At 42.6% G+C, this 26,123-nt stretch overlaps 1 protein-coding gene across 1 annotated transcript; it reads left to right on the plus strand.

Annotated features, from left to right (window-relative positions):
- Positions 1 to 374: 374 nt before the first annotated feature.
- On the plus strand, positions 375 to 25,916 carry dnajc10 (DnaJ (Hsp40) homolog, subfamily C, member 10). Its single transcript, XM_076264253.1, has 23 exons — positions 375 to 576; positions 1,077 to 1,396; positions 1,491 to 1,653; positions 1,757 to 1,807; positions 1,938 to 2,020; positions 2,141 to 2,272; positions 2,368 to 2,461; positions 2,656 to 2,733; positions 2,861 to 2,904; positions 3,009 to 3,140; positions 3,555 to 3,644; positions 3,806 to 3,916; positions 4,271 to 4,385; positions 4,526 to 4,653; positions 19,302 to 19,418; positions 20,226 to 20,327; positions 20,741 to 20,896; positions 22,940 to 23,073; positions 23,176 to 23,229; positions 23,366 to 23,513; positions 23,767 to 23,889; positions 24,339 to 24,455; positions 25,003 to 25,916. The coding sequence occupies exons 2-23, from the start codon at positions 1,178 to 1,180 to the stop codon at positions 25,012 to 25,014; spliced, it is 2,403 nt and encodes an 800-aa protein (XP_076120368.1). The 5' UTR covers positions 375 to 576; positions 1,077 to 1,177; the 3' UTR covers positions 25,015 to 25,916.
- The last annotated feature ends 207 nt before the right edge of the window (positions 25,917 to 26,123 follow it).

Here is a 26,123-nt window from a genome sequence, read left to right on the forward strand (position 1 = left end):
AAACGCAACTGGGCACGTAACGTGAAATCTGCATAATAAAATCATTGAAAACAGAAAGCATACAATGTCGCTTGTTTACGATTTCATTGAACCTAAATGGAACACATGCATTGGCGTTATATTTATTGATAATTAACCCGATCAGTTCGTATCTAATATCAGTCGATGCTACAAGCTTGACTGTGTTGCTCCATGTTTGATAAACAGATGGACACTGCAGCGCAAATGTTCAGAACATATTCATCCTGTTAAATCTGTTCAATGTCATTATTAGATAAGAATATGATTTGAGTTTGTAATTGGCTTATTTTGCAAATTGGGGGAGACGTGGCGAGTCCTGAGCGTCTCTAGTCTACGTCATGTCATATGGTGGCATTTCGTTCACACACGCAACTTTGGATAGGCAGGAACCACCGGCGTTTAACATAGCCAATAAACCTTATCAAGCGTCAGCAGTTGTACTGCTCCCGGATTTAAACCCGGATAGAAGTCTGGTTCATCATAGGGATGTTGGTTGAAGAGCATTAAGTTGCATTACTCATTCAAGAATTTTAGGAGCTTCTTGAGGTGTTAAAGGTGAATGTGCATGCCTTATTGTTAACAGTGTTAGCTAGCTTGCTAACCCTTGCTTGATTGAAAAGTTAGCCCATGTTAGCCAGCCAATTATCGTTACCTAACATAACTTTGAGCAATGTTTGCATAATCGGTTTGGGAGCTGTAATGGTAAAGCGTAATGTCTGGCTGTAGCGGCTACATTTAAAGCATTCCAATGCCTCTGTTTCTCACTCATTGTTCTGCTAAGGGGCTAATTCCTCTAAGTTGGGCGTTACGATACCTTTGACGCTGAATAGGTTAACCACTGTTGTAATGTGATTTGTGATATATCAAGGGTTGCTATTTGGATTTAGGAAGCAGAGTTTGGTCAATTAACGCCAGTCCTGTCCTGAAAAATCACTGTTAATGTAAATACTTACAAATAAGTTGTTAGGACTGTGTTTGATCAACTGTTTTTGTGCGACAACTTATATCGTATCGTATGTCTGTTTTTAAACTGTCCCCCCCCCCTATTCTACCAGGACATCTAAAATACGGAGTTTCTTCAGGATACACTTCCTGAAGATGAACGAGTTTGAGATACACAAAGTTTGAGTCTGAGTCGTTTGTGAAGACTGCAAAGATGAACAGCAAGCAGATAAGCCGCCAGCAGTTCCAGCTAAGTCAGACATCCTGGAGCAGAGTGCTACTTGTATCTTGCATTGTACTATGCCTCGTTGCTAGAATTTCGTCTGATGAGGATTATTATAAATTACTTGGTGTCTCCAAAGAAGCAAGTACTAGAGAGATTCGACAGGCTTTCAAGAAGCTAGCCCTCACCATGCACCCTGACAAAAATCCAGTAAGTGTATGCCTAGGCTAATTTAGTAATGGATCAGATGATCCCGTCTGTGTAGGCCTAGTTGTTGTATTCATAACGTAGTCCATTCCCACAGAATGATGAAACTGCCCATGATGAGTTCCTGAAGATCAACCGTGCTTATGAGGTACTGAAGGATGAGGACCTGAGGAAGAAGTATGACAAGTACGGAGAGAAGGGACTGGACGAGCAACAGGGGGGACGATATGAAAGCTGGAACTTTTACAGATACGATTTTGGTAATTTCACCAGGAGACATCCACTCTCAGAGAATGCCAGGTAATGGGTAGGAATTGGGTATTGTGTGACACAATTGCATCTTTCTGTATGTGCACTTTGCAGGTATCTATGATGATGATCTGGAGATCATCACTTTAGACAGAGGTGACTTCGGTAAGTTCTTTCTCCCCTCCCCATCTCATATATCTATTATGTGAGTTCATATTCTTACGAGATATTTGGCCTTCACGCCCAAAAGCCCCTGCTGCTTTGTCTGTCGTGCTTCCTTGTTTTATTTTTTCAGATGCGGCTGTCAGTTCTGGGGAGCTGTGGTTCGTAAATTTCTACTTCCCTCGCTGTTCTCACTGCCATGATCTAGCCCCCACGGTGAGAATGAATTGAGATGTGTTGTTTGAGATGTTCAGGGCATGTATTCACATGCTGACTCTATATTGTTTATTTGAATGTGTTGTTTGCATTAATTCACATGTATTGCCGCCTCTACAGTGGAGGGAGTTTGCCAAAGAAATGGATGGAGTCATTAGGATCGGTGCTGTAAACTGTGGCGATAATGGGAGACTCTGCCGCAGCAAAGGCGTCAACAGCTATCCTAGCCTTTACATATTCAAAGCTGGAATGGTGAGAGCGAAGCACATTATACGGGGTGTTCATGTGGAGGTCTTTCATTTTGTGGTGAGGATTTTCATTTGATGAGATGCTCTTCTTCCAAACAGAATGCCGAGAAGTACTTTGGAGACCGGTCGAAAGAGAGCTTGACTAAGTTTGCCATGCAGTTTGTGAAGAGCAGAGTCACTGAGCTTTGGCAAGGTGAGCACAAGCAAGGTGTCTGTTTGCGTGCCCGTGCTTTCTGGGTGTCAGAGTTTGTATCTGTATATTCCCCACTCATAAATTTACAGCAAATGCTTGATAAATGTCAACGTTTTCATCTGATAAGTATCTGAGTATAGTGTTCCCGGTGTCTTGCTTGTCTAACCTCAAGGGGCTTTAATTTCCTTTCGCAGGAAACATCTTCAATGAGATCGACCGTGCATTTGCAGCCCGAATAGGGTGGCTGATTACTTTTTGTGCAGACACGGGAGGTAAGAAAGTCTCAGATGTAAGGCACAGTGCACTGAAAATGTCAACAGTACCAAAAACCAGCCATCTTAGCAGGTATTCCACATGTAACGCTGTCACAATGGCCGTTTGTCCATATTTCTTCTGCAGATTGCCTAGAGTCTCAAACAAGGCAGAAATTAGCTGGAATGTTGGTAAGACCATCGAACTATTTGACTATTATTGAAGTGGTGATTCTGGTTTGTGCGCTGAGAATTCAGAAACAAGTTTCCCTTGTTTGCGTTTCTGCTCACTGCAGGAGGGTCTAGTTCATGTTGGCTGGATGGACTGCTCCACACAGGCCGAGCTGTGTGAGAGCTTCGAGGTGACCTCGAGCACAACAGCATTTTTCCCACCAGGAAGCATGCTGAAAGACAAAGGCAGTGTGCTGGTAAAGACTGTTTTGTCTGTTTATTGATGCATCTGGGTAGCTAGTTTTAACACCTAAGGCTCAACCGGATGAGAAAAAAAATCCACTGACGTGGCGCTGCTACAAATGGTTGAGTACCTTAAAAGGTAACATGCAGATGTAGCACAGCACATGTCTCGTTAAACTGCTTTTGCATGCCTACTTTTGTTTCAGCCTTTTATTTGGTTTTAAAATGTTGTGACTCTAGCAATCATCTTAAAATGTAGGTAAAACCAATGCCATGGCTGACAATGCCAAAATATATCTTTTTTGTGTTTCACTTGTCCCTTTGATGGAGCCTGTAAAGCTCTTAAAAATGTCCAAGGCCCTTACAAAGTGAAGAATGTGTACAGCACGCACAGATGTAGTCACTCACCATGTTCAATCTGTGCACAGTATCTCCAGAGTTTGGACGCGAGGGAGATTTATACCCAGGTGCTGCAGCATCTCCCCGACCTTGAGACCCTCTCAAAGGATTCCTTTGAGGTGACAATCTCTTTCACTCTCTTTCTTTTCATTATTCTTCTTTTACTCTTTTCATGTGTCTTTCACGAGTAGCTTGTCCTCATGCACAGGGCCACAGTGAAAATGTTTGATTTGTGAATTAGCCTTCGGAGTCATTTGCAATCTGTTTTCATGATTGATAGGCAAAGCTGGCCCATCATCGTTGGCTGGTTAGCTTCACATTTGGACAGACTGGGTTGGCCTCTCATGAATACAAGAAGCTAAATGCCCTTCTGAAAGATGATCATATTCAGGTAAATGAAATATTAAATAAGTAAATAAATATTTGGTTGAAATATGAGTGAACTGAACGCTGTATATTCATACACACACACACACACACACACACACTGAATATTTAGAGAAGTTGCATAAAGGTGCTATGTAAGAGTTTTCTGTTTCCATGGAAGCAGATGTGCTGAAAATGTGTGTATTAATAGTTCACTGTTATTGATGTTACCTCAGATCTAAATGTCATTGTATCTGTCATGTATTTATGGAGAATAACAAGTTGTTTGTGGAGATAGCTGTTTCCGTGATTTATGTTAAGTGTTAACTGTATGGGAGGGTGATTTAATTATTAAACGGTGACTTTTGACTCTGCACAGGTCGGTAAGGTCGACTGCCTCGCTGAGGCGGAGCTGTGCAGTTCCCTTTACGTTCAGAAGCCCAGCATCGCCGTCTTCAAAGGCCTTGGCATCCATGACTTCGAGATTCATCATGGTGAGAAGATGCTGTCACTTTTAGCAGTCATAGCGACCATGAAACCGGATAGGCAGGGTCTTAGCTTGTGTCATGCACATGTTGTTGATTTTTTTTCCATGACTACGGCCAGCTTAGGGCTAATGCTTTCCGCTTCATAGGCAAGGATGTGCTGTACAACATTGTGGCCTTCGCCAAGGAGAGCGTGAAGGCCCACGTCACCACACTGAGACCAGAGAACTTCCCCAGCCATGAGAAGGAGCCCTGGCTGGTGGACTTCTTTGCCCCCGTGAGTCTCACATGTCTAATGACTATTTTTCTGTAACAGTAAGGGTGAATTCTTATTTGAGTATAAGTATATATACTCTTTTGATCCCGTGAGGGAAATTTGGTCTCTGCATTTATCCCATTCCGTGAATTAGTGAAACACACTCAGTACACAGTGAACACACAGTGAGGTGAAGCACACACTAATCCCGGCGCAGTGAGCTGCCTGCAACAACAGCGGCGCTCGGGGAGCAGTGAGTCAAGTCAAGTTTATTTATATAGCGCATTTCATACACAGAGGTCATTCAATGTGCTTTACATAAACAAAACCAAACAATAATAACAAATAAAAGCATAGAAGGGCAATATAGTCAAAGAATAGTTAAAAGGTAAAGATCATAATAAAAAGAAAACATAAAACACAAGGTAAAATCATTTAAAAATAAAGAATAATTAGTAAGCAAAAACAGGAAAAAGTAGTAAAAAAAAGTAATAAAAGACAAGGTAGAATAATTATCAAGGCAGATTCAGAATTTGTAACTCTGCACAGTTAGCAGAAAGCATCTGAGAACAGTTTGGTCTTAAGTCTAGATTTAAAACTGGCTACAGTTGGGGCCTTTTTGATGTCATCCGAAAGTTGGTTCCACAGCTGAGCCGCATAGCAGCTAAAAGCTGCTTCACCATGTTTAGTTCTAACTGTAGGTTTTACTAGCAGGTTTTTCACCTGGGACCTGAGAGGACGAGAAGGTGTGTACTGCTGAAGCATGTCTGACAAGTATTTAGGTCCTGCTCCATTTACTGATTTATAAACAAGCAATAGTGCTTTAAAGTCAATTCTGTGACTTACTGGAAGCCAGTGCAAGGACTTAATAATTGGAGTAATGTGGTCAGTTCTTTCAGTTTTTGTTAGAATCCTAGCTGCTGCATTTTGTATCACCTGAAGCTGTTTAATAGTCTTTTTAGGAAGGCCTGTGAACAGTCCATTGCAGTAATCAACCCTGCTGGAGATAAATGCATGAATGAGTTTTTCTAAGTCATGTTTTGACATCAGCCCTCTGAGTTTGGCAATATTTTTGAGGTGGTAAAAAGCTGATTTAGTTATCGCTTTCATGTGGCTGTTGAAATTTAGATCACTGTCAATTAATACACCAAGGTTTTTAACAGTATCCTTTGCCTTCAACCCTTTTGTGTCAAGGAGAGTGGCAACCCTAAGTCTTTCCTCCTTTTTACCAAATATAATTACTTCAGTTTTTTCTTTGTTCAGCTGAAGAAAATTTTGAGACATCCAGGTGTTGATTTGTTCTATACACTGACACATAGATTCAAGAGGACCATAGTCGTTTGGTGATAGAGCTAAGTAAATTTGTGCGTCATCTGCATAGCTATGATATGAAATCAAATTATTTTTAATGATTTGTCCAAGTGGGAGCATATAGAGGTTGAATAATAGTGGCCCCAAGATCGACCCCTGGGGAACACCACAGGTCAAGGACGTTGGTGGTGAGGTACAGTTTCCGATGGCAACAAAGAAGCTCCTTTCTTGTAGATATGATTTTAGCCAGCTGATAACTATGCCTGTAAATCCAACCCAGTGTTCTAGTCTGTGTAGTAAAATAGTGTGATCAACAGTGTCAAATGCTGCACTAAGGTCCAGTAGCTTTTTTTTTTTTTTTTTTTTTTTTACCTTTTACCTAAAAAGATGAAAACTCATTGCATGTATTAGTTGAGAGAAGTTCAGGCGCTAATTGGGGGGATTTGTTAACTTATCAACAGTTGAAAATAGAATATGAGTGTCCAGGAGCTGAGGTGGTCCACTCGGACATGACCACCTCAGCTCCTTCCACTTGGCTATCCTGCCCACCACAAGGTTTTTATAAATGTGGTAATTGTGCACAATGCTCAAATTCGTCCAACACAAAGTACTTCTCTCACCCTCGCACTGGCAAGAAATTTCTTATCTCTTCATTTATAAACTGCAACACCACACACGTAATCTATCTTCTAAAATGTCCCTGTGGACTGGCTTATATAGGGCAAACAAAACGGCAACTTAAAATACGGGTATCTGAACATAAGACCGCCATTCGCACCCAAAACCTAACATATGCCATGGCACGACATTACAAGGAGGCCAATCATGGTTCTCCGGCATCTTTGAGATTCTGGGGAATAGAGAAAATCACAGCCCCACCAAGAGGTGGTGACATTATTAAAAAGCTCCTATGTAGGGAAGCTTATTGGATACATGCACTTGGCACTTTAGAACCTTTAGGCCTTAATGATGAATTGAATCTATCATGCTTTCTGTAAATGTAAAACTGTTGATGTTAAATGTTTTTGTATTGTAAACTATATGCTTGTGTATACGGTTGCCTGTTCGAACATTTTAATTACTTCTCTGGTTTATGGGCAATTTGCCTTTAATGACTTAATGTTGTGAGTGTAGCTCCTTGGAAGCTGTGGGTGTATCTTCAGGTAGCCAACGCCCCCTTTATGCTCAATCACACCTGTAGGTAATCCTTATCAGGGCTTCACCCCCCATTCCTTCCAAGGACTCTGATGAAGATGTGACTACATCGAAACGTTAGTCTTGTTCTGCACCTTGTATCAAATAAATTAAAATTAAGAAGACATCTGAGCTGCACCGGCGTCTCTCCTTCTCTTTGAAATATCTGTCCTGGCCTGGTTGCACCGGATTGTTTGACAGAAGCGCGGAGAACCCTCCTTTGTCTACTGAGATACCACAGAGGCTAATTGGACAGGCCTTCTACGTTCCCGTTGCACGCTGCAAGAAGAGCTAAGAGGACCAGCTTTGAAACTATTAACGCAAGTACCAATGCACGATCAGAGACATTGTCGTACACTGATGAACAAGGTGCTGACATTATTGTGCCACACTCACTTTTTAAGGATACGTTCAAGCCGCCAGAGCCTAATATTCTATCCCTGACTAGGGAACTTGAAGACTTAAAGAAATCAGAGTCCAGATTTTTTGGCACTCCGTAACGTTGTCTGAGTACTGGAGAGCCAAACGCATTCCGCGCGGTTTACGTATTAACAAAATCCCGTCATTTGGTCTGGATGACAAATCCTTCATGCAAAAATGGGAGCACATTTTAAACAAATGCTCCCTTGATCTTATGCTCTTGATAATTGAGAAGACCAAGTCTGAACAAGAAAAATTAAAGACTGAGGCCATACGGGTGGAAGAGGAAATAAAAAGTAAAATTAATACAGATGCGTTTGCTGAGGTTACAGAAAACATCTCCACCACTCTATCCAGTTTTGTGAAAGATCTACAGACTTACAAAATGAAGAAATATGAACGTGATACTAAAGACTATGCTGATGGGACAGTTGGTACAGATGGTACGCGCCCCCATCTACAGCGAGTGAGGGAGACTCATCTGATGACCTAAGCGACGTCGGAGGTCGTTACATACCACCACAGCCCAACTCTACGTCTTTTTTGGACCAAGGCCACCATCGCCCAAGACAAAGACGAGGCGGGGCTCGAGGGGGAAGAAGAGAACTCCCGCCACCCACGCGTTGGTCCCCACGGAACCACCAGAGGAGACTGTAATCAACATCTCAGACTCTGACCTGACGGATACAGAGAAAGCAGTACTTCGGAAAGGACTCTCGTTTGCCCCATTTAACCATATTGACTCCTTCTCACTGAAAGTGGACTCGTTTAAATTTTTTAGACAGCTACACCTGAAACATTTCTTTTCTAGGCCCAGTGTCCTATTGAGTAACAGTATAAGCAAAAACTATGATCCCACTAGTGAACCTATTAGAGAAGTGACTCCTTTCAAGAAGAAATCTAGGTTCCTGCCGTCCTCCAATTTGAATCCCACCATAGTCACTTTCAGTCAGCTAGTTGATCAAGATATGGCCAAACTAAACATGTTGCGCCCTTCCAAAAATAAAAACTTGACAAAATGTGAATTTGATGCGCTACGCTCCTTGGAATCTAGAGAGGACATTATTATTCGTCCCGCTGATAAGGGGGGCGCTGTTGTTGTCATGGGCTTAAAGAACTACAACTGTGGTATATTGGAATTACTAAATGATGAAAAACACTACCAACCCCTTCCCTCTAATCCTACTTCTAGGATAAAAGAGTCGATTTATGAATATATTGATGCATCTCATAAAAAAGGTTGGATTACCGATAAAGAAAAGGCTTTTCTATTAAGTGATCACCCCCGATGTCCAGTATTTTATGGTCTACCTAAAATTCACAAACGACTCATTGACCCCCCTCTACGGCCCATTGTATCTGGCATAGGGAGCCTCACTGAGCCTCTCTCACAATTTGTTGATTTCTTTTTAAGACCGTATGTTCACAATCTACCATCATACCTTGGGGATACAACAGATGTTTTAAATCTTATAAATAATTGGAACTGTGAAAGCACTGATATCCTTGTATCTTTGGATGTACAAAGTCTTTATACATGCATACCCCACCACGTAGGTCTACAAGCAATGTCATTCTATCTTGCCAAACGTAGTGTTGATGTGTTGCCGCCATCAGAATTTCTTATAAATTTGATCGAGATTATTCTTTCGAATAATTTCTTTAAATACTCTGATCAATTCTATCTACAGCTACAAGGGACTGCAATGGGTAGTGCCTTTGCACCTTCATATGCCTGCCTAGTGATGGGTTATTGGGAAGAAAAATTTATCCACAATACTGAAAACCCTTTCTACTCCAAAATATCATTATGGCGCAGATACATTGATGATGTCCTTCTGATATGGAAGGGCACAATCAATGAGCTAAATAGTTTTTTGATCTATGCCAATTCCACTACAGATTATCTTGCTTTCACACTGGAGAATAACAACAAGTTCATTGATTTTTTAGACCTTACTATATCTAAGGACGAGAGCTACACCCTACAATCCACAATTTACCGCAAACCACTTAGTCGGAATACTTTGTTAAGAGCTGACAGTAATCACCCGCCTCATTTAATTCGCAACATACCAGTGGGTCAGTTCTTGCGACTTAGAAGAAATTGTAGTACAACGACTGATTTCAATTTAAAAGCAGCCAATCTAGCGCATCGTTTTGCACAACGCGGTTATGACCAGACTGATATTAACAAAGCTTGGGGCAGGGCTTTGAATACAGATCGCGCCTTACTGCTAAAGAAAAGAACGAAGCCACAAACAACATCTAGGCTATCTTTTTCCACTTGCTACACTCCAGCAGCGGGACACATAAAAAACATTATTCGCAAACACTGGCATGTACTAAAAAGTGACCCGACACTAAAGGATATTTGCGCTGAGCCACCCAGATTTATATTTAGGCGCGCTCGTAATATCCGCGATCGATTGGTCCACTCGGACATGACCACCTCAGCTCCTTCCACTTGGCTATCCTGCCCACCACAAGGTTTTTATAAATGTGGTAATTGTGCACAATGCTCAAATTCGTCCAACACAAAGTACTTCTCTCACCCTCGCACTGGCAAGAAATTTCTTATCTCTTCATTTATAAACTGCAACACCACACACGTAATCTATCTTCTAAAATGTCCCTGTGGACTGGCTTATATAGGGCAAACAAAACGGCAACTTAAAATACGGGTATCTGAACATAAGACCGCCATTCGCACCCAAAACCTAACATATGCCATGGCACGACATTACAAGGAGGCCAATCATGGTTCTCCGGCATCTTTGAGATTCTGGGGAATAGAGAAAATCACAGCCCCACCAAGAGGTGGTGACATTATTAAAAAGCTCCTATGTAGGGAAGCTTATTGGATACATGCACTTGGCACTTTAGAACCTTTAGGCCTTAATGATGAATTGAATCTATCATGCTTTCTGTAAATGTAAAACTGTTGATGTTAAATGTTTTTGTATTGTGAACTATATGCTTGTGTATACGGTTGCCTGTTCGAACATTTTAATTACTTCTCTGGTTTATGGGCAATTTGCCTTTAATGACTTAATGTTGTGAGTGTAGCTCCTTGGAAGCTGTGGGTGTATCTTCAGGTAGCCAACGCCCCCTTTATGCTCAATCACACCTGTAGGTAATCCTTATCAGGGCTTCACCCCCCATTCCTTCCAAGGACTCTGATGAAGATGTGACTACATCGAAACGTTAGTCTTGTTCTGCACCTTGTATCAAATAAATTAAAATTAAGAAGACATCTGAGCTGCACCGGCGTCTCTCCTTCTCTTTGAAATATCTGTCCTGGCCTGGTTGCACCGGATTGTTTGAAAGAAGCGCGGAGAACCCTCCTTTGTCTACTAGAATATGAGTGTTATTTGAACTTCTATTGATAATGTTAGAAAAGAAAGACTGTCTTGCTTTGCATATTTCAGAGTTATATGTGCGGAGCATCTCTTTATGGATTTCATAGTGGATCTGAAGTTTGTATTTACGCCATTTTCTTTCAGTCTTCCTACACTATCTTTTTAGAATTTTAACTGCTGGATTTTGCCTCCATGGTGCTTTCTGTTTGTCCTTAACTTTCTTGAATTGTAATGGAGCAATGTCATCCATAATGTTTGCCATTTTTGCATTAAAGTGATCAAATAAGTCTTCAGAGTCTGACAGTTGACTTGACTTTAGTGAAAGTGCTTGCTCAAAGAGAGCACTTGTCTGATTTATGATTAATTTATGATTCTCCTTTTTACCATCATAGCTGTGTTTTGAGTGTGTGGGGACAGACACATCAAAGAACACGCAGAAATGATCAGATAAGGCCAGGTCTTTAACAGCTGTAGAGACATCGAGACCCTTTGTGATAACAAGGTCGAGGGTATGGCCGAGAGAGTGAGTTGGCCCCTGTACACGCTGTGTTAGGGAGAAAGTATCGATTAGTGCAATGAATTCCTTGGCATAATTGTTTTCAGGATTATCCACATGCAAGTTTAGATCCCCTGATATAATAAGACAGTCAAACTCTATGCAAACAACTGATAGCAGTTCACCTAGCTCTTCAAGAAAAACTTTAGCTGAATGTTTTGGAGGCCTGTAAATTGTCAGTAATAAAATCTGAGGAGAAGACTTAATGCATGCACACAGATATTCAAATGAAGTAAAGTCACCGAATGACGACTGATTGCACTGAAAAGATGTCTTATTTGCTCTGGTAGCACTCAAAAAACTGAAATTTGGGGGAGCTGATTCGATGAGAGTAGCAGCACTGTTTGCTTGATCTAACCATGTCTCAGTTAAAAGTAAAAAATCAAGGTTGTGTGTGCAAATTAGATCATAAATTAAGAATGATTTGTTTGAAAGAGATCTGATATTTAGGAGTGCTAGTTTTGCTGTAAGTGTTGGGGAAATGTATAAGTATAAGTATATATACTCTTTTGATCCTGTGAGGGAAATTTGGTCTCTGCATTTATCCCAATCCGTGAATTAGTGAAACACACACAGGGCGAGGGGGTGGAGGTGCCCTTCGCTTGTTTGATGCTAATGATCTTGGGCTAGTAAAACTCTGCATGGCTACTGGTAGCAGTCTCTCCATTCTTGCAGGGAACATCATGTGCTTGGGTGGGGATGGTGATGGGTATTCAGGGGATCCTGTGGAGTTTGAGTGGGTGGTGGGATGACGGGGTGGGGATGGTGATGGGAGATTAGGGGGGTTTGTGTGGCCTGGGGAGTTTGATTGGGTGGGGATGTGATTGGGTGTGGGTGGTGATGGGAAATCAAGGAGGTTGGGGTTGAAAATTGATCCAGAGTCTCCATCTGCCTGCTGAGGTTCTGGGAAGTTTGTTGCAGACGCTCTGCTTTCAGCATGTATTCCAGTAGTGTATTCCATGTTGTTGTGTCTTTGTGGTGACAAGGAGTCGACGGAGGTGGGGAGGGGTATTGGTACTGGTGTTACAACATGAGACATGACCCTTCCTTTCTGATAGCCTCTCAGCAGCTTTGATAGGTGCTATCTCCTCATGCTCATCACATCCATTTGTTTGCTGAGATTCCAGGAGTTTGACGCCAGTGATTGACTTTGAGTCATTTTAGCAGCACCCATCTTATCTTGTCCAGTGGACATGGCTGGGCATTGTTGAGCTGGTTGTTTATGTTTCTCCAAGGTCTGCATTTCAGTGGAGGCTAGTGGGTGGTTACCAGAGGGCCCCACAGCAGGGGGGGTTGGGCATATCTCTGTTTCAGCCTGTGCAGAGTGCTTTGGTTTAGCTGAGTTGTTGATGTCATCCGCTTGTTCCGTCTGTATGGCCACTGAGCACTTATCAGAGGCTCGGCTCAAGGTTGGCAGAAAAAATGTTGGGTGCAGGAGAGAGAGGTGATAGTATTCGGTTAAGATCTTGGCCCCAGTCCAACTCGGCTCTGTGCTATTTGTACCGGACAGTGCCATCACTCCGGCGGAGTTTTTCTCTGCTGCCCGCTCTGACAGGACTGAGGAATCTAGAAAATCGAAAGGTGGCGGTGCATGACGAACAGCAAGTGGTGTGATCCTAGAAATGTCACCGTTCTCTCAAAGTCCTGCTCGCCTCATCTAGAACATCTAGCGATCGTCTGTCGACCCTTCTACCTGCCCCGTGAGTTTACTTCGGTAATATTCAACGCTGTCTACATTCCTCCACAAGCCAACACAGATGCTGCGGTTTCAGAATTGCAAGAAGTGTTAAATAGACAACAACACACGCACCCTGAAGCTGCGCTTATTGTGGCCGGTGATTTCAATCAAGTACATCTGAACCGGTCCATGCCTGAATTTATTCAACACATTCACTTCCCTACACGTGGTGACAACACACTGGATCACTGCTACACACAGTTCAAGAACAGTTACAAAGCGAAGTCTCTACCAGTGGGGTATACTACGAAGCACGTTAGACATATCTAGGCTATGTAGACATATCGAGGCTTGACAAAGCCTTAACTCAGGGGTATGCGTTAAGTGATACTACGATTGCAGTTATGTGATATATTTGTCAAACTAGGCTTTCAGCTCAGATCTGTGCGCGTTCTCGGTGTTGGGATGACTTTGGCCAATCGTGTAACGTGGAGACGCACAAGACCGCCTCTATTTAAAAACAGTTACTTCCGCATTCATGAGCGATAGCTTAATCTACACTGCGGTGATTTTTTTGTGTCTAACCTATAACATCAAATAAATCAATTGTCATCAGTTGTTGTAGGCTATGGTATGCACGTCCATAGTGGGATATTTGCACGCACCGCCCTATTAAAGCGCATTCGAGATCAAAAATGTTAGTAGAGGCGGAGTTCCACCTGTAAGATATATGACAGAATCCTACACGTGAGAACTTCGTTTTTAAAACAATTGATTGGTCAGTGTCCGGTAGATTACACGATTTGAGCTAGCACATAACCTCCTCCCGACCAGGTTTGGTTGACAGCATAAGATACCATGGTGATATAGCGACACTAAAACAGATCCACTTTCGTGTCACAGCATAGCCTGGCTTTGAGCGCAACATACCTTGCTAACCCACTAATCGAGGTTCGTAGTACACCCATAGACAGAGTACACCCCACAGCTTTCGGAAAATCAGATCATGCCGCTGTTTTCCTACTGCCTATGTACAAACAGAGAAGTCGGACGGACCCCCCAGTGACGAAGGAGGTCAATCGCTGGACTGACCAATCGGAAGCCAGTAGGGGTGTAAAGATTAACCGATACGTATCGGTATCCGTTTTTAACGTGTAAGATACGGCTACATCGATACGTGAAGCCCCGTATCGGAAAAAAACTGAAATGAACCAGTCATTATATCAATTTACTTGTTATGAATCGGTGCACAACCTTTTCTGCTCGCTCAGACTCATTTACGTTCCAAGCAGCGCGTTCATCCCACTTCCGGTTTTGAAACTATACGTGGCACGGAATTGTGGGTAATGCAGTTCGTTTTTGGTTACATTCATTGCCCAAAGTTGTCAAATGACCTCATTACCCATACATCTATTGCAACTTAACCAGGTGACAACTTGCACTCGGTCGGCTTTTGTTTTTCGAAATCCAGCGCGAAATTAAGCACTTATAGCATTCCTAAACAGCAACGATAGTCTGTAGAGTAGCCTTACCTTTGATGAAGGGATTTCCTTAATGTTAAATAATAATTTGGCCCTTGCTGCTAAAACGATGCATAAATTATTAGCCAATGATTTTGTTCATATTCACTCAGGCATTTTAGGTTTCTGCATTAGGTCTACTGTTGGAACAAAATAAGCCCAGAGAGTTCAATGATTTGTAGGCCTATTTTATTCTTGTAGGGTAGGCTAGGCCTATATGAGAAAAGGCCAAGATTGTCTTAAGCACTGTTTTATTTTATTTCGGTATTGTCTTACCTCAACAAGGCTACAGCTCCATGAAAACAATAAGATATAACTCTATACAATCTGTAAAGTCTATAAAAATGTACTTTTTTATGTTGTATTTGGCTGCTGTGCTTGACTGAAATGTAGACTATTCTTTTTTCATTTCAATACAGTATATGAAACAAACCTCAGTTTAGATAATCATATTCACACATTTTGTTGCCTAATTGACAACCATGACCATGATAATTGATAATATAAAATTAATGTGCACCTTGAGCAAATTATAAAAAATCTTTCAGAATGCTTTCCATTCTTGAACTGCATCGAATCGTACTGAATTGTTTTTTATAAACATGTATCTTTTCTTGTATCGAATCGTGCCCATGTATCTAGATGCGAATCGTATCGTCTTTTACATGAGAGATTCACACCCCTAGAAGCCAGGCTACAGGACGCCCTTAGCAACGTTGACTGGGAGATGTTCAAGACGAACTCTGCTGACATCAATGAGTTTACGGAAGTACCGGACTTTCTCCAACTTTTGCACATCTCCATAGAACTTTTTATTTATTATTTTTGATTTCTCCTCCATCTACCCATGTCCTTGATTGCCTAGCCTTTCTGCCCCCCCCCCCCCCCCACACCTCCCACCCCACCATCACCTCACATACATACAGCACACTGCTTGCTACAGTAAGCCTCCTCTACATACTTGCTGCACACTGCCCCCCCCCCCCCCACACACACATACACAGCACATTGTCTTCAGGATCTTCTCCAACACACATCCTCTACATACTTACAGCACACTGCCCCCACCTACCCACACACACACACACACACACACACACACACACACACACACACAGTCACTGCTCCACTCCCCTCCCGCCCACACACACATCTTCACTGTCATCACTCACATACATCATACATACAGTACTCTGCTTGCAATAGTAAGTCCCTTCACCATACTTGCAGTACACTGCCCCCCCCCCCCCCAATACACAGCACATTGTCTCATGAGGAAGCTTCTCCAACACACATATTGCACACTGCCCTCTGCCCACATACACAGCACACTATCCCATTTCCCCTGTCATCCCCCCAACACACACACCAAGACCCCTGGCAGTTGGGTTAGCCCCTTGAGCCGTGGATCTGCTCAAGGTTTCTTCCTTGGTAAGGGAGTTTTTCCTTCCCCCTGTTGCTCTTGGGTGCTCCTCAGGGCTCCAGAGTGCGACCAATTTGGTCGCATATGCGACCTAATTTTTCAAAAGTGCGACTAAAAAATATCGGAGGTCGCACCGGTGCAACCAGCTATTCGAGAGAGGAAAAAGTGTCCGCATTGAAACTCTACCTTTGGTTCAATAACAAACACATATTTGGCCAATTTTGTGGTTTAAACAAATCACAGATAGTGAAGGGCGGGACCTCCCCTCTGATTGGCTGTGGCCCAGTGCCTGTGTGTAAATTTGAAAATGCGTGTGCTGCAGATAGAGAGACAGAGGTCAGAGACCCGTCAGATAAACAGAGTGGATGTAGTTGCATTACAGTGTGTGGTCACATAGGTCGAGATAAATTTCCCCTCTCCCCACTGCCTTTCGGCGGCTGGCAGCAGCAAACCGATCAGACGAGCCCGAGATGATGATCAAGTTTATCGTTGCCTACAATAGGCCTAGTAAAACTTCCCTTCACCAAGTTCAGTCCGAAATAATTATTCACCAGAAAAATAGTTTGAACGTAAACCCGATGTACAGGAATGCCACTTGCGCCAAATTTATAGGAGCCATTGCAGATTAAAAGACGTCTTAAAATTGTGAACAATGCATACAAGGCCTTCCCGAACGACAGATACAGATATCGCCGAAAAGGAGTGCGTCATTGACCGCAGTTACATGCAGGGAGTAACCCGGTTTTCAACAGCAATATTTGTTTTGCGCGCGAGTTGTGTAAACTCATTCTGATGGCATCAGTCAATTTAATCCGGTATTTGGCGCAAACCGAATATCGCTGCTACATTTAAAGCCCGAATATTCCCTGCATGTATAACTGTGGTCATTGTGTACGGTGAATTGAATGGACACATTTAGATCGAGCATGGCAAGTCATTGCAATAGCCTATAATAATAGGCCTACCATTTCGTTACTGCATTAACCATAGTGATGTTCTTATTGAAAATTTAAAAATACTAAAATTAAAAAGTAAATTGCATTGTGGGGCTGTCAAATGATTATTGCAATCATCATTGGAAAATCACATAAAAATCCCCCAGGCTACTTGGAACATCTCTTTAAATTGTGCTCAAATACATTTCTATGGAAGATGCTATGGCGAGCTGGTTTAGCCAAGACCTAAAGATCATGAAGGATAGTATGTAAGACATTGAGCCATGAGATGTGCAGTTTGAAGCCCTTAAAAGACGTGCACTGTTAATTTACTCACTGTTATTTTTATTTAATTCATCTTGAGATGTTTTAAGTTTAAATTTCAGCTCACAGAAGCAATTAAAGCACCAACACTTCATTAAGTTACTTTTCTTGTAGAATTGTAAATCATAAGTCACAGGACAACCTATATAGGACAGTAATTAAGGAAAAAAAGTGAACCTGCTGCGGTGTTAAATGCGATGTGGTTTAAAATTTGGGTGCACCTAACTTTTGTGCTGGTGCACCTAAGAAAAAAAGTTAGGCGCACCAGTGCAACCAGTGCAAAAAGTTAGTCTGGGGCCCTGCTCCTTGTTGGCGCCCCCCCCCCCCCATCCCAATCCTCCCCCCCCCCCCCCCCATTAATGCACAAATAGGCTGACACCAGACATAATTTCACTGCATTTCTTACTTCCAGTAACTATATGCATGTGACAATAAACTTCCTTGTATCCTTGTATCCTTGTATTTGGTCTGAAGTATTCCCTGCGATTCCAAAAAAGGTTAAAATTGTCAATAAAATTCATCCCAACTGAAAAGCATGTTTTTGCGAGCCAGGTGTTTAAACTGAATAGTCTGGAAAATACAAAGCTTCCCTCTGCCGGGAGTGGGAAACTGATTTTGTATGAATTTGTATTCCAAGCTCATATATAAGCACAGTCTGAAGTAGTGGGCGATCGTGTAGATCAGCGGTTCCCAAACTTTTTTCCCCGCGGACCACCTTCTACATCCTGACTCGGCTTGCGTACCCCCACCATCCAACACATAAAAAAGTAACTCATTCTATTGACGCGTTCCAGGCATCGTTGTTTAATTAGCCACCCTACATGATAACATAATCAAAATGTGCAACTGGTCTATGAGCTCTCACATTAAAAAAAACAGTGTGGAGAACCACATTAGTATGGTTAGGTAGCATCTCACTGCAGACCACGCACTGTGGCTTTGGGCAGTCTGTCTCCCAATCCACGTGAAGCCTAGGCCTATATGCCTCATCATACTTTCGGTTTCTTCACGTGGTCTTTTCTGTCTCGTTCTTTCTTTTATCCCCCTGCGCTCCATCTCCACCTTCATTAGTCTGCCCCCCATCCCATTCCATCGTTACCTGTGTCCTGCTCGCTTCTCCTCTTCGATCGCTTTAATTAGGCCTTTTGGACAGTGTCCCTGTTTTTAGCCAGTTTTCCATGTTTACACAGCCTTCTACCTAGCCTATACTTCAACGAAACTAACGCGCTAGATATTCTGGCTGCCCGCAGGAAATCACGTGTAGCCTATTGTGTGTAGCTTATTTTTTAATGAAAACATACCCTATTATAGAGTTTACAAATGATTTTCTTTTAATTTAACATTTCCATATCATTATAACCTGATTCGAAATTATGTATTATTTATGAGTATTAATTAATCTTTTTTAACTCCTTTCCGCCATTGCCCTTTTCATTTCGCGTACTCCCGGTGGTACGCGAGCTGCCACTAGGGGGTACGCAAGATGAAAAGGGCAATGGCGGAAAGGAGTTAAAAAAGATTAATTAATACCACAGTTAGTACCACAGTTTGGGAATCCCTGGTGTAGATGGACTTTTAACAGCGACCGTTTGTTGCTCCGTGAGATTGTAGCTCTTCACCGTTAACGTTAGTCGGGGTTCGAACCGGCAACCCTCCGGTTACAAGTCTGAAGCGCTAACCAGTAGGCCACGGCTGCCCCTCAAGAGTGTTTCGTGTTTCGTGTTTCGTGTTTCAGCACTTAGCAAGGGTGATGCCACTATGTGCGTATTTACTTAGTGAGTCCTTGGATTACTGTGTAGTCTCTTGGGATTGGGTTGGGTTTGATGTCAGTGCTGGTCTCTTTGGAGGAATCTGCCAAGCTTGTGGAAACATTACTGTTGGTTGCAGTGCAAGATAAGATCTTGTTTGAGTGTGCACGTTTGACTCACGTGTTTGTCCCCCTGCAGTGGTGTCCTCCTTGCCGCGCTCTGCTGCCTGAGCTGAGGAAGGCCTCCATTCAGCTGGCGGGGCAGCTCAAGTTTGGGACGCTGGACTGCACCATTCACGATGGACTATGCAGCACGGTGAGTGTGAGGACGCGAGAGCCACTGCCAGCCTCCCAGTTCAAGCTCAACTTACAGTGAACACAGAGCTTGATCACAACACGGCCTTCCAGAATCTCATTTGTTTTTTTTGTTTTTGTGTGGGCGGTTGTATTTTGGGAAACATTTGTTTAGCCAATAGCGGTGTGAGCTGTAAACCAGGGGCCACAAATGACCACCCCTTGTGATAGAATGAGCAGCGATTTGTTGTGGGTCGCCTCTGGTTAACCCCCCCCAAACAACCCTCCACACCCAACCACCTGCTGCCCTGCAAGGGAGAGTGAATGATTGAGTCATCTCTGTGCCTTTGTGATTGTGAGCTGAGTGGGTGGTGGGTGGTTGAGGTGGGGGTGAATGGAGGCAGGATGGAGCAGTTTGTGATAGTGGCGGCCGGCCTTCTGCTCGGCCCCAGCCCTAGAGCACAGGCACAGATGGCCACACGATCAGGCCGAGGAGCTGGGGGAACACGCCGGAAGCCGCGGCGAGATAATTGAACTGCAAACTGCTGGGCGCTTCTGTAGTCAGTGTTGTGTTTTTTTTTTATTCATATAAATAGTATAATAATAAATTTCGAGGCGTCTGGTAATTGCAGCCTTCATTTACTAGTGAATGGCTCCTGTCGTGATGGTTAATTGTATATTAATACCGTAAACAGATCCGGTGTTTAACGCCTCCCCGTGAGAGCGTGTTTATGGGCTCCCCTATGGAGATAATGGGGAGAGTCACCGCAGTGATATTGGTCCGTGAAGTGTTGTTTTTGTTTTATTTTATTTATTTATTTGTTTGCAGTATAATATCCAAGCCTACCCAACCACCGTCATCTTCAACAAGACCAGCATCCACGAGTATGAGGGCCACCATTCGGCAGATGGCATCCTTGAGTTTATTGAGGTGAGGGCAGTGCAGCTTGCGCTTTCACTGATTAATGTCTGACTCAGTCTCGCCCCGCCACACTAACTGGCACTGAGAGGCCTTGAAGATCTCTGTGGCTTCTGCCCTTGTGTTTGCAATGATGCCCTTTTCCCTTCATCTGCCTTTCTTTTGTATTCAATCACTTGCATTGATTCTTTTCTCTTTCTTTCTTTCTTTCTTTCTTTCTTTCTTTCTTTCTTTCTTTCTTTCTTTCTTTCTTTCTTTCTTTCTTTCTTTCTTTCTTTCTTTCTTTCTTTCTTTCTTTCTTTCTTTCTTTCTTTCTTTCTTTCTTTCTTTCTTTCTTTCTTTCTTTCTTTCTTTCTTTCTTTCTACGGTTTTCCCCACTACCCATCCCTAATTCCTCTCCCTGTGGCCTATCTGTACCCACACAGGACTTGGTCAACCCAGTAGTGGTCACCCTGAACCCGGACACCTTCTCTGAGCTGGTGAAGAGGAGGAAGTCTGACGAGCTGTGGATGGTGGACTTCTACGCTCCATGGTGTGGCCCCTGCCAGGCCCTGCTGCCTGAGTGGAGGAGAGTGGCAAGGGTGCGTATGGGAGAGTGGCAAGGGTGCGTATGGGAGAGTGGCAAGGGTGCGTATGGGAGAGGGGCAAGGGTGCGTATGGGAGAGGGAACGGGCACAGAACTGGTGACACAAATGGAATAATGCATTTAGTCATAGAATTGGAAAGAGCAAGTTGGATATTCCAGTCCCTAATCAGGTTACCAAAAGACTGCCACTTTTGTTTATTTTAATGTAACTTATTGTCATGAAATGTAAATATAGCACGTTTTTAAATGCACCTCTGCATTATTGGTGCACATTTGCAGTGATGGAAGAAATGGAATAGATTTTGTTATTTATATTGTATAAAATTGGTTTAACTGTTTACAACTGTAAAACACTTGTCTGCAACCAGACATTCTGAGGTGGGAAACAGTAAACCATGTAATTGTTTTGAGTTGATTCAGCCCAGAGGTCTATTTCACAAAAGCAGAATTACAAAATCCAAGATAAGAGATGAAGTGAGGCTAGCGTTGTCTGGTCATCCTAGCTCAACATGTTTCATGAATGCCAAGTCAGGATGAGTAGGAGTGACTAGCTCAGGCCAGATGTAATTAATTCAGGATACATGCACATTCTCGGGTTTCCTCAGAAGAATGCATGGATTTCTTGGAATAACAAAGACGCAGAAAATAGCATAATTCACACCAAGTGAGCAAATGCTTTTGATAGAAGGAAGTAAAGTGAATACTTTTTTATTGAGGAAACGGCAGTTTTTTTAAAAGGTAAACTATGCAGTATTCGCAATTTCCTTACTGTTTTCTCGGTTTTTGCTTCTTTTTCGTTGGCTCTGTCATGACGAATGTCTGAGAAACTCCATCGCTACCTTTTTCTAGCCGGTGCCTGGCGTGTATGTTTATTTGAATGCAGTAAAGCAATTCGTTACACTCGTTATACTTCCTGACACTGAGGCCGTCGGCCCGCCGGCCCACAGTTGCAAGGGTGGTTTTTCCGCTCACAGGCGCTAGGGGGAAGCGAGACGGCCACCATTCAACCCAAAAAAAGTCATATAACCATTCCAATGACTCTGAAGCTGTTAAATGAAGGTAAATTAAGCTAAAAAAACTTGCATATTAATCTAACAAACCTGCATAGTGTGCCTTTAAAACGGCGAGTGTAGACGTTGCAGACCAACTGAATGCAGATTTATGTGTGCACCCACCTGATCCACGTGTGAGTGTTTCCCCGTCTAGGAATGCTTTGTCATTGAAAAAAGAGCATGGCACTATAAAGGAATACATACAGTATGACACTATATGACTATACCATCTTTATCATTGAATTATTTGAAAACACCTTTGAAAACTTGCCCTCCATGTCCAGTTAACCACTGCATTAGGCTATTCTTCAAACATCTATCAATAAAAGAAGCAAGCAATGAATATACTGTGAATAATTATAAAATAACTATCCCAATTAAAATAATATCCCTAATATGTAAACTATTTATGGTGTCTACAAGTCAAAATGGCAAATAGTATGCATAGGTACATGGAATGAAGTTTAAAAAACAAAAACAAAAAAAAACTAGCTGCATAGAATAAATCCCCATAGTAACATGTGTGCCTTTGCTTTTGTGAAACCAAGTCAAGGCGAAATTCAGCCAGGATAACCAAAAAATCCCATCTTAATCTGCTCTAGGTTTTGTGAAATAGGTGTGCAGCTGGGTTGCTGAACTTCCTGTTTCTGTAAGTGTGTGTTTGTTGGCAAGTTGAGTTGGTTGACACAAGGCGTTCTCTGTGTTTGATGTTCTCCACCTTTGCAGGTGTCTGTTAGAAGTTGATTCAGCTTCTATCAAGGACTGTTGTTGAGCAACTACCATGGTCTTTCTAAAAACATTGTTAAGAATAAAATAATTAAATTAAACCACGATGGTAATCATGGAGAGTGCTCAAATGAGTTTCTCTATTGTTTACCGATGGCAGTGGCCCCCCCAGATGAGTTAATAAGTGATGTTTGTGTATGCTAATAGAAACATGAATGAATAAGAAAAACGGGTCAACTAAATTGTGTTTTCCCCCTCAGATGCTGAACGGGATGGTTAGCGTGGGCACGGTGGACTGTCAGAAGCACCACTCCTTCTGCCAGGGGGAGGGTGTCCGGGCCTATCCTGAGATCCGCCTTTACTCGCACGGCAGCAACCACCGCGACCAGTACCAGTACGTGCCCCTGTTCTCCACTTACACAAACATGTTCAGAGGCCTAAGTGTGTGTAATGAGTCGGTTTAATTGTGTTTTTGTTCATTTCTTTTCAAAAACAGTAGTTACAATGGCTGGCACAGAGATGCACACTCTCTTCGCACTTGGGCAATGGGGTAATTAATTCAGTTTTACTTTATTCTGTTGTGGCAAGTGCATGTGTTTGTTTACTAGTCCAGTCCTTCCCTCAGAAAGCCATTCATACCTAATAATGTCATGTAATACTAAGTGTCCCCTGCTCCTGTTCTACAGGTTCCTGCCCAGAGCGTCAGTGGACTTGTCCCCGGAGGACTTTAAGAACCAGGTGCTGGGGGGTGCAGAGCACTGGGTGGTGGACTTCTACGCCCCATGGTGTGGGCCCTGCCAGCACTTCGCCCCCGAGTTTGAGTCTCTCGCACGGGTATGGCATCCTCTCTACTTCCCTCCCTCTTCCAACTCAAAACCTGCTATCATTTACCCACTGTAAAAGGCCACATGTCTCCCTGAGGCTAAGTGGCTAAGAAAAATGTCTTGTCTTGTCTCAGCATGTTGGCCATGTCTGAGCTGGAAGGGATAGGGGGTGGGTGGGGGTGGGACACTGCAGTGTGAACCAGTGATTAGGTGGCTCTCTGCTAGGAGGGTGTCTGACATCTGGGTCTGTCTGTGTTTTGCAGATGATGAAGGGCACAGTGAGAGCTGGGAAAGTGGACTGTCAGGCCCACTATCAGACCTGCCACAGCGCCGGAGTCAAGGCCTACCCGACCGTCCGCTTCTACCCACACCTGGGCACCAAGAGGGTGAGCTGCCATGTTCATGTCACATGCAATCTTCTGACTAGTCTCCAGCCAGTTTTTGATTTTTGCAAAATGTTTTTTTTTTTTTTTTGTACCTCCCAAGTAGTATTTGTATTTGTCACAACTGCTCTTTTGGTTCAGTTGTTTGTAATAATTATGGCAAGTTTGAAAAGTTTAAAAAATTTTTTTTTTTAAACTGCTTTTTTGGCACTCACTCCTGCCAATATTTGTATAATTGGCTGTAGTTTTTGCTCAGCCAGGCCTGCATTTTCATTGTAAATCCTCTTTTAGGACCCAGAAAAGCCCAAAATGGCCCCTGTTAGCTTTATTACCGACTGGCTGTGGCGTGGTGATTTTTTTTTTTTTTTTTTGTGGTGCTGCCAGTGTGTGTAGTGTAGCATCGCTAATCCACTGTCCCCCTCCTCTCCCCTCTGTGTGCGTTTCCCCGACAGCGGGACCAGGGCGGCGAGCACATCAACAGCCGCGACGCTGGCGTCATTGCCGACATCCTGCGGCAGCGCCTGCAGCAACTATCGCCATGGTTACAGGACAAGTCCTCCAAACTCAAGGTATAAGCTTCTTACAGGATTTTTTTTTTTTTCATATTATTTTTAATTTTCTTTTTGCAATAACTGGTGGCTCCTTAAATCTAGGACTGTGTGCGGCGGAGCGCGGGTGTCATAAGTTTGTGTCAGGCCGCTACTCTCAGGGCTTAGCATGCTAATGAAGGAGATGACGAGCCAGTGCGGTGCTGGTGAAGGGGATGGGGCAGGGTGAAGTAAGGTGAAGACAAGTGGTGCTGGAGGTCTCTGAGCCTCATACTAGGTATAAAAATAGAGCAGGAAAAGTAAAGGCTCGTAAGCAGTTAGCAAAGTCTTGGATTTAAATGACTTGGTAAATATCACATTCACATCAAGAGCAATGTTGATTTTATTTTTATTTTTTTATTTTTTTCCTGACATTTTTACGTTATGTTGTACAGCGCTTTCATTTTGCCAGGTAATTGGAGTAAGAGCTGTTGTGTAGCATGTGCTGAGTTCATCTGTTCGTTTGGACATGTTGTTTTGAAGTGTATGTAATATTTTTTAAACATTTGTCTTTTTTTACACTTTACAGGATGAACTATAATACACCTAGGGACAGAATGGATTAGAGATGAAAAAAGGAAGTCACAGATGCACACATTCAAACAAAAGACTCTGCTCAGAGGTTTGTTTATGGTTTACCGCAAAGGATCATGGGATAAGAATCCTCCATTTAAATTCTTGTCTGTTCCAACATCATCTGGGAGCAAGCTTTTCCTAGAATTGACACACCTCGCCTAGCAGAAGACGTCTCACCAAAAAAACGTTAATGGTTGAGGAAGAGGATGCCAGTGTTTCATACAATGCCTGTCCAAATCACTGGACATCTGTCCTTATAATCTGAATGTACTGTTTGATCATGTTGTGATATATTTATGAGTTTGTACAACAATGATGGGCAAAAGCTACTATCATTTTTATCTGATAACTGTAAGTGTTTTTTTTTTAATCTGAGGATCTCAACTGGCTTTAGTGTTGTAATGAAGTTGAGAAGTGAATACTGTGTGTGAAAATGGAAAAATGAGATTTGTTACCATAATGCACAGAACTACACAACGTTACTTTTTTTTTTTACAGGAACCACTATTTATTAGGCATGAAGAATCCAGAACACACCCCAGTGTGCCTAAGCTTATTAAAGGTTGTCTACCATATGTAGAAACATGTTAACATGAGCTATAGGCTACATGTTCTGTGTGTTCTGAGTGTTCTGTGTCACTTTTACAGAACACTCTTAGATATCACTTAGTTATTTCGGTTTACTTGCACAGAGCTTTTTAATGGAAAAAAAAGAAACATTTAAAAACAAAAATGTCTTTTGTGGTTATATTGAATTGGTCATCATGGCCATGTCTCTTCAGCCTAAATGCTTCTCAGTGAAGCATCAGTTCCTTGTCTGTTCCACTGGGGGGCAGTGCAGTATAATACTGCTTTTACTAGGACACACAGTATGATATAACACATTATTTTTAATTATGCCCTACCTTAAATTTGCCTACTGCAAGTGACATGTTAGGCTGGCCTTTTGAAGTTATTGAACACTTATTAAGATATCGTCAAAGTATTTGTATTATATGTTCAATTCAAAAGCTAAACTTTTTGTAGAGAGATGAAAGGGCTTCGATTCCAGACAGCAATGGGCACGAAGCTAAC

Source organism: Alosa pseudoharengus, unplaced genomic scaffold, assembly GCF_046254945.1.
Source record: "Alosa pseudoharengus isolate Yale_2024_CS ecotype anadromous, Long Island Sound unplaced genomic scaffold, YU_APseudo_1.1 YU_APseudo_1.1_scf_3, whole genome shotgun sequence".
Classification (NCBI taxonomy): Eukaryota; Metazoa; Chordata; class Actinopteri; order Clupeiformes; family Clupeidae; genus Alosa; species Alosa pseudoharengus.

What these genes read in the sequence shown, in the direction of transcription:
- dnajc10 (XM_076264253.1), top strand. Translation starts at nt 1,178, where the DNA reads ATGAACAGCAAGCAGATAAGCCGCCAGCAGTTCCAGCTAAGTCAGACA. An exon ending in AAGACAAAGGCAGTGTGCTG is followed by an intron (nt 3,141 to 3,554) that starts GTAAAGACTGTT and finishes ATCTGTGCACAG; the next exon opens with TATCTCCAGAGTTTGGACGC. An exon ending in CTTCGCACTTGGGCAATGGG is followed by an intron (nt 23,230 to 23,365) that starts GTAATTAATTCA and finishes CCTGTTCTACAG; the next exon opens with GTTCCTGCCCAGAGCGTCAG.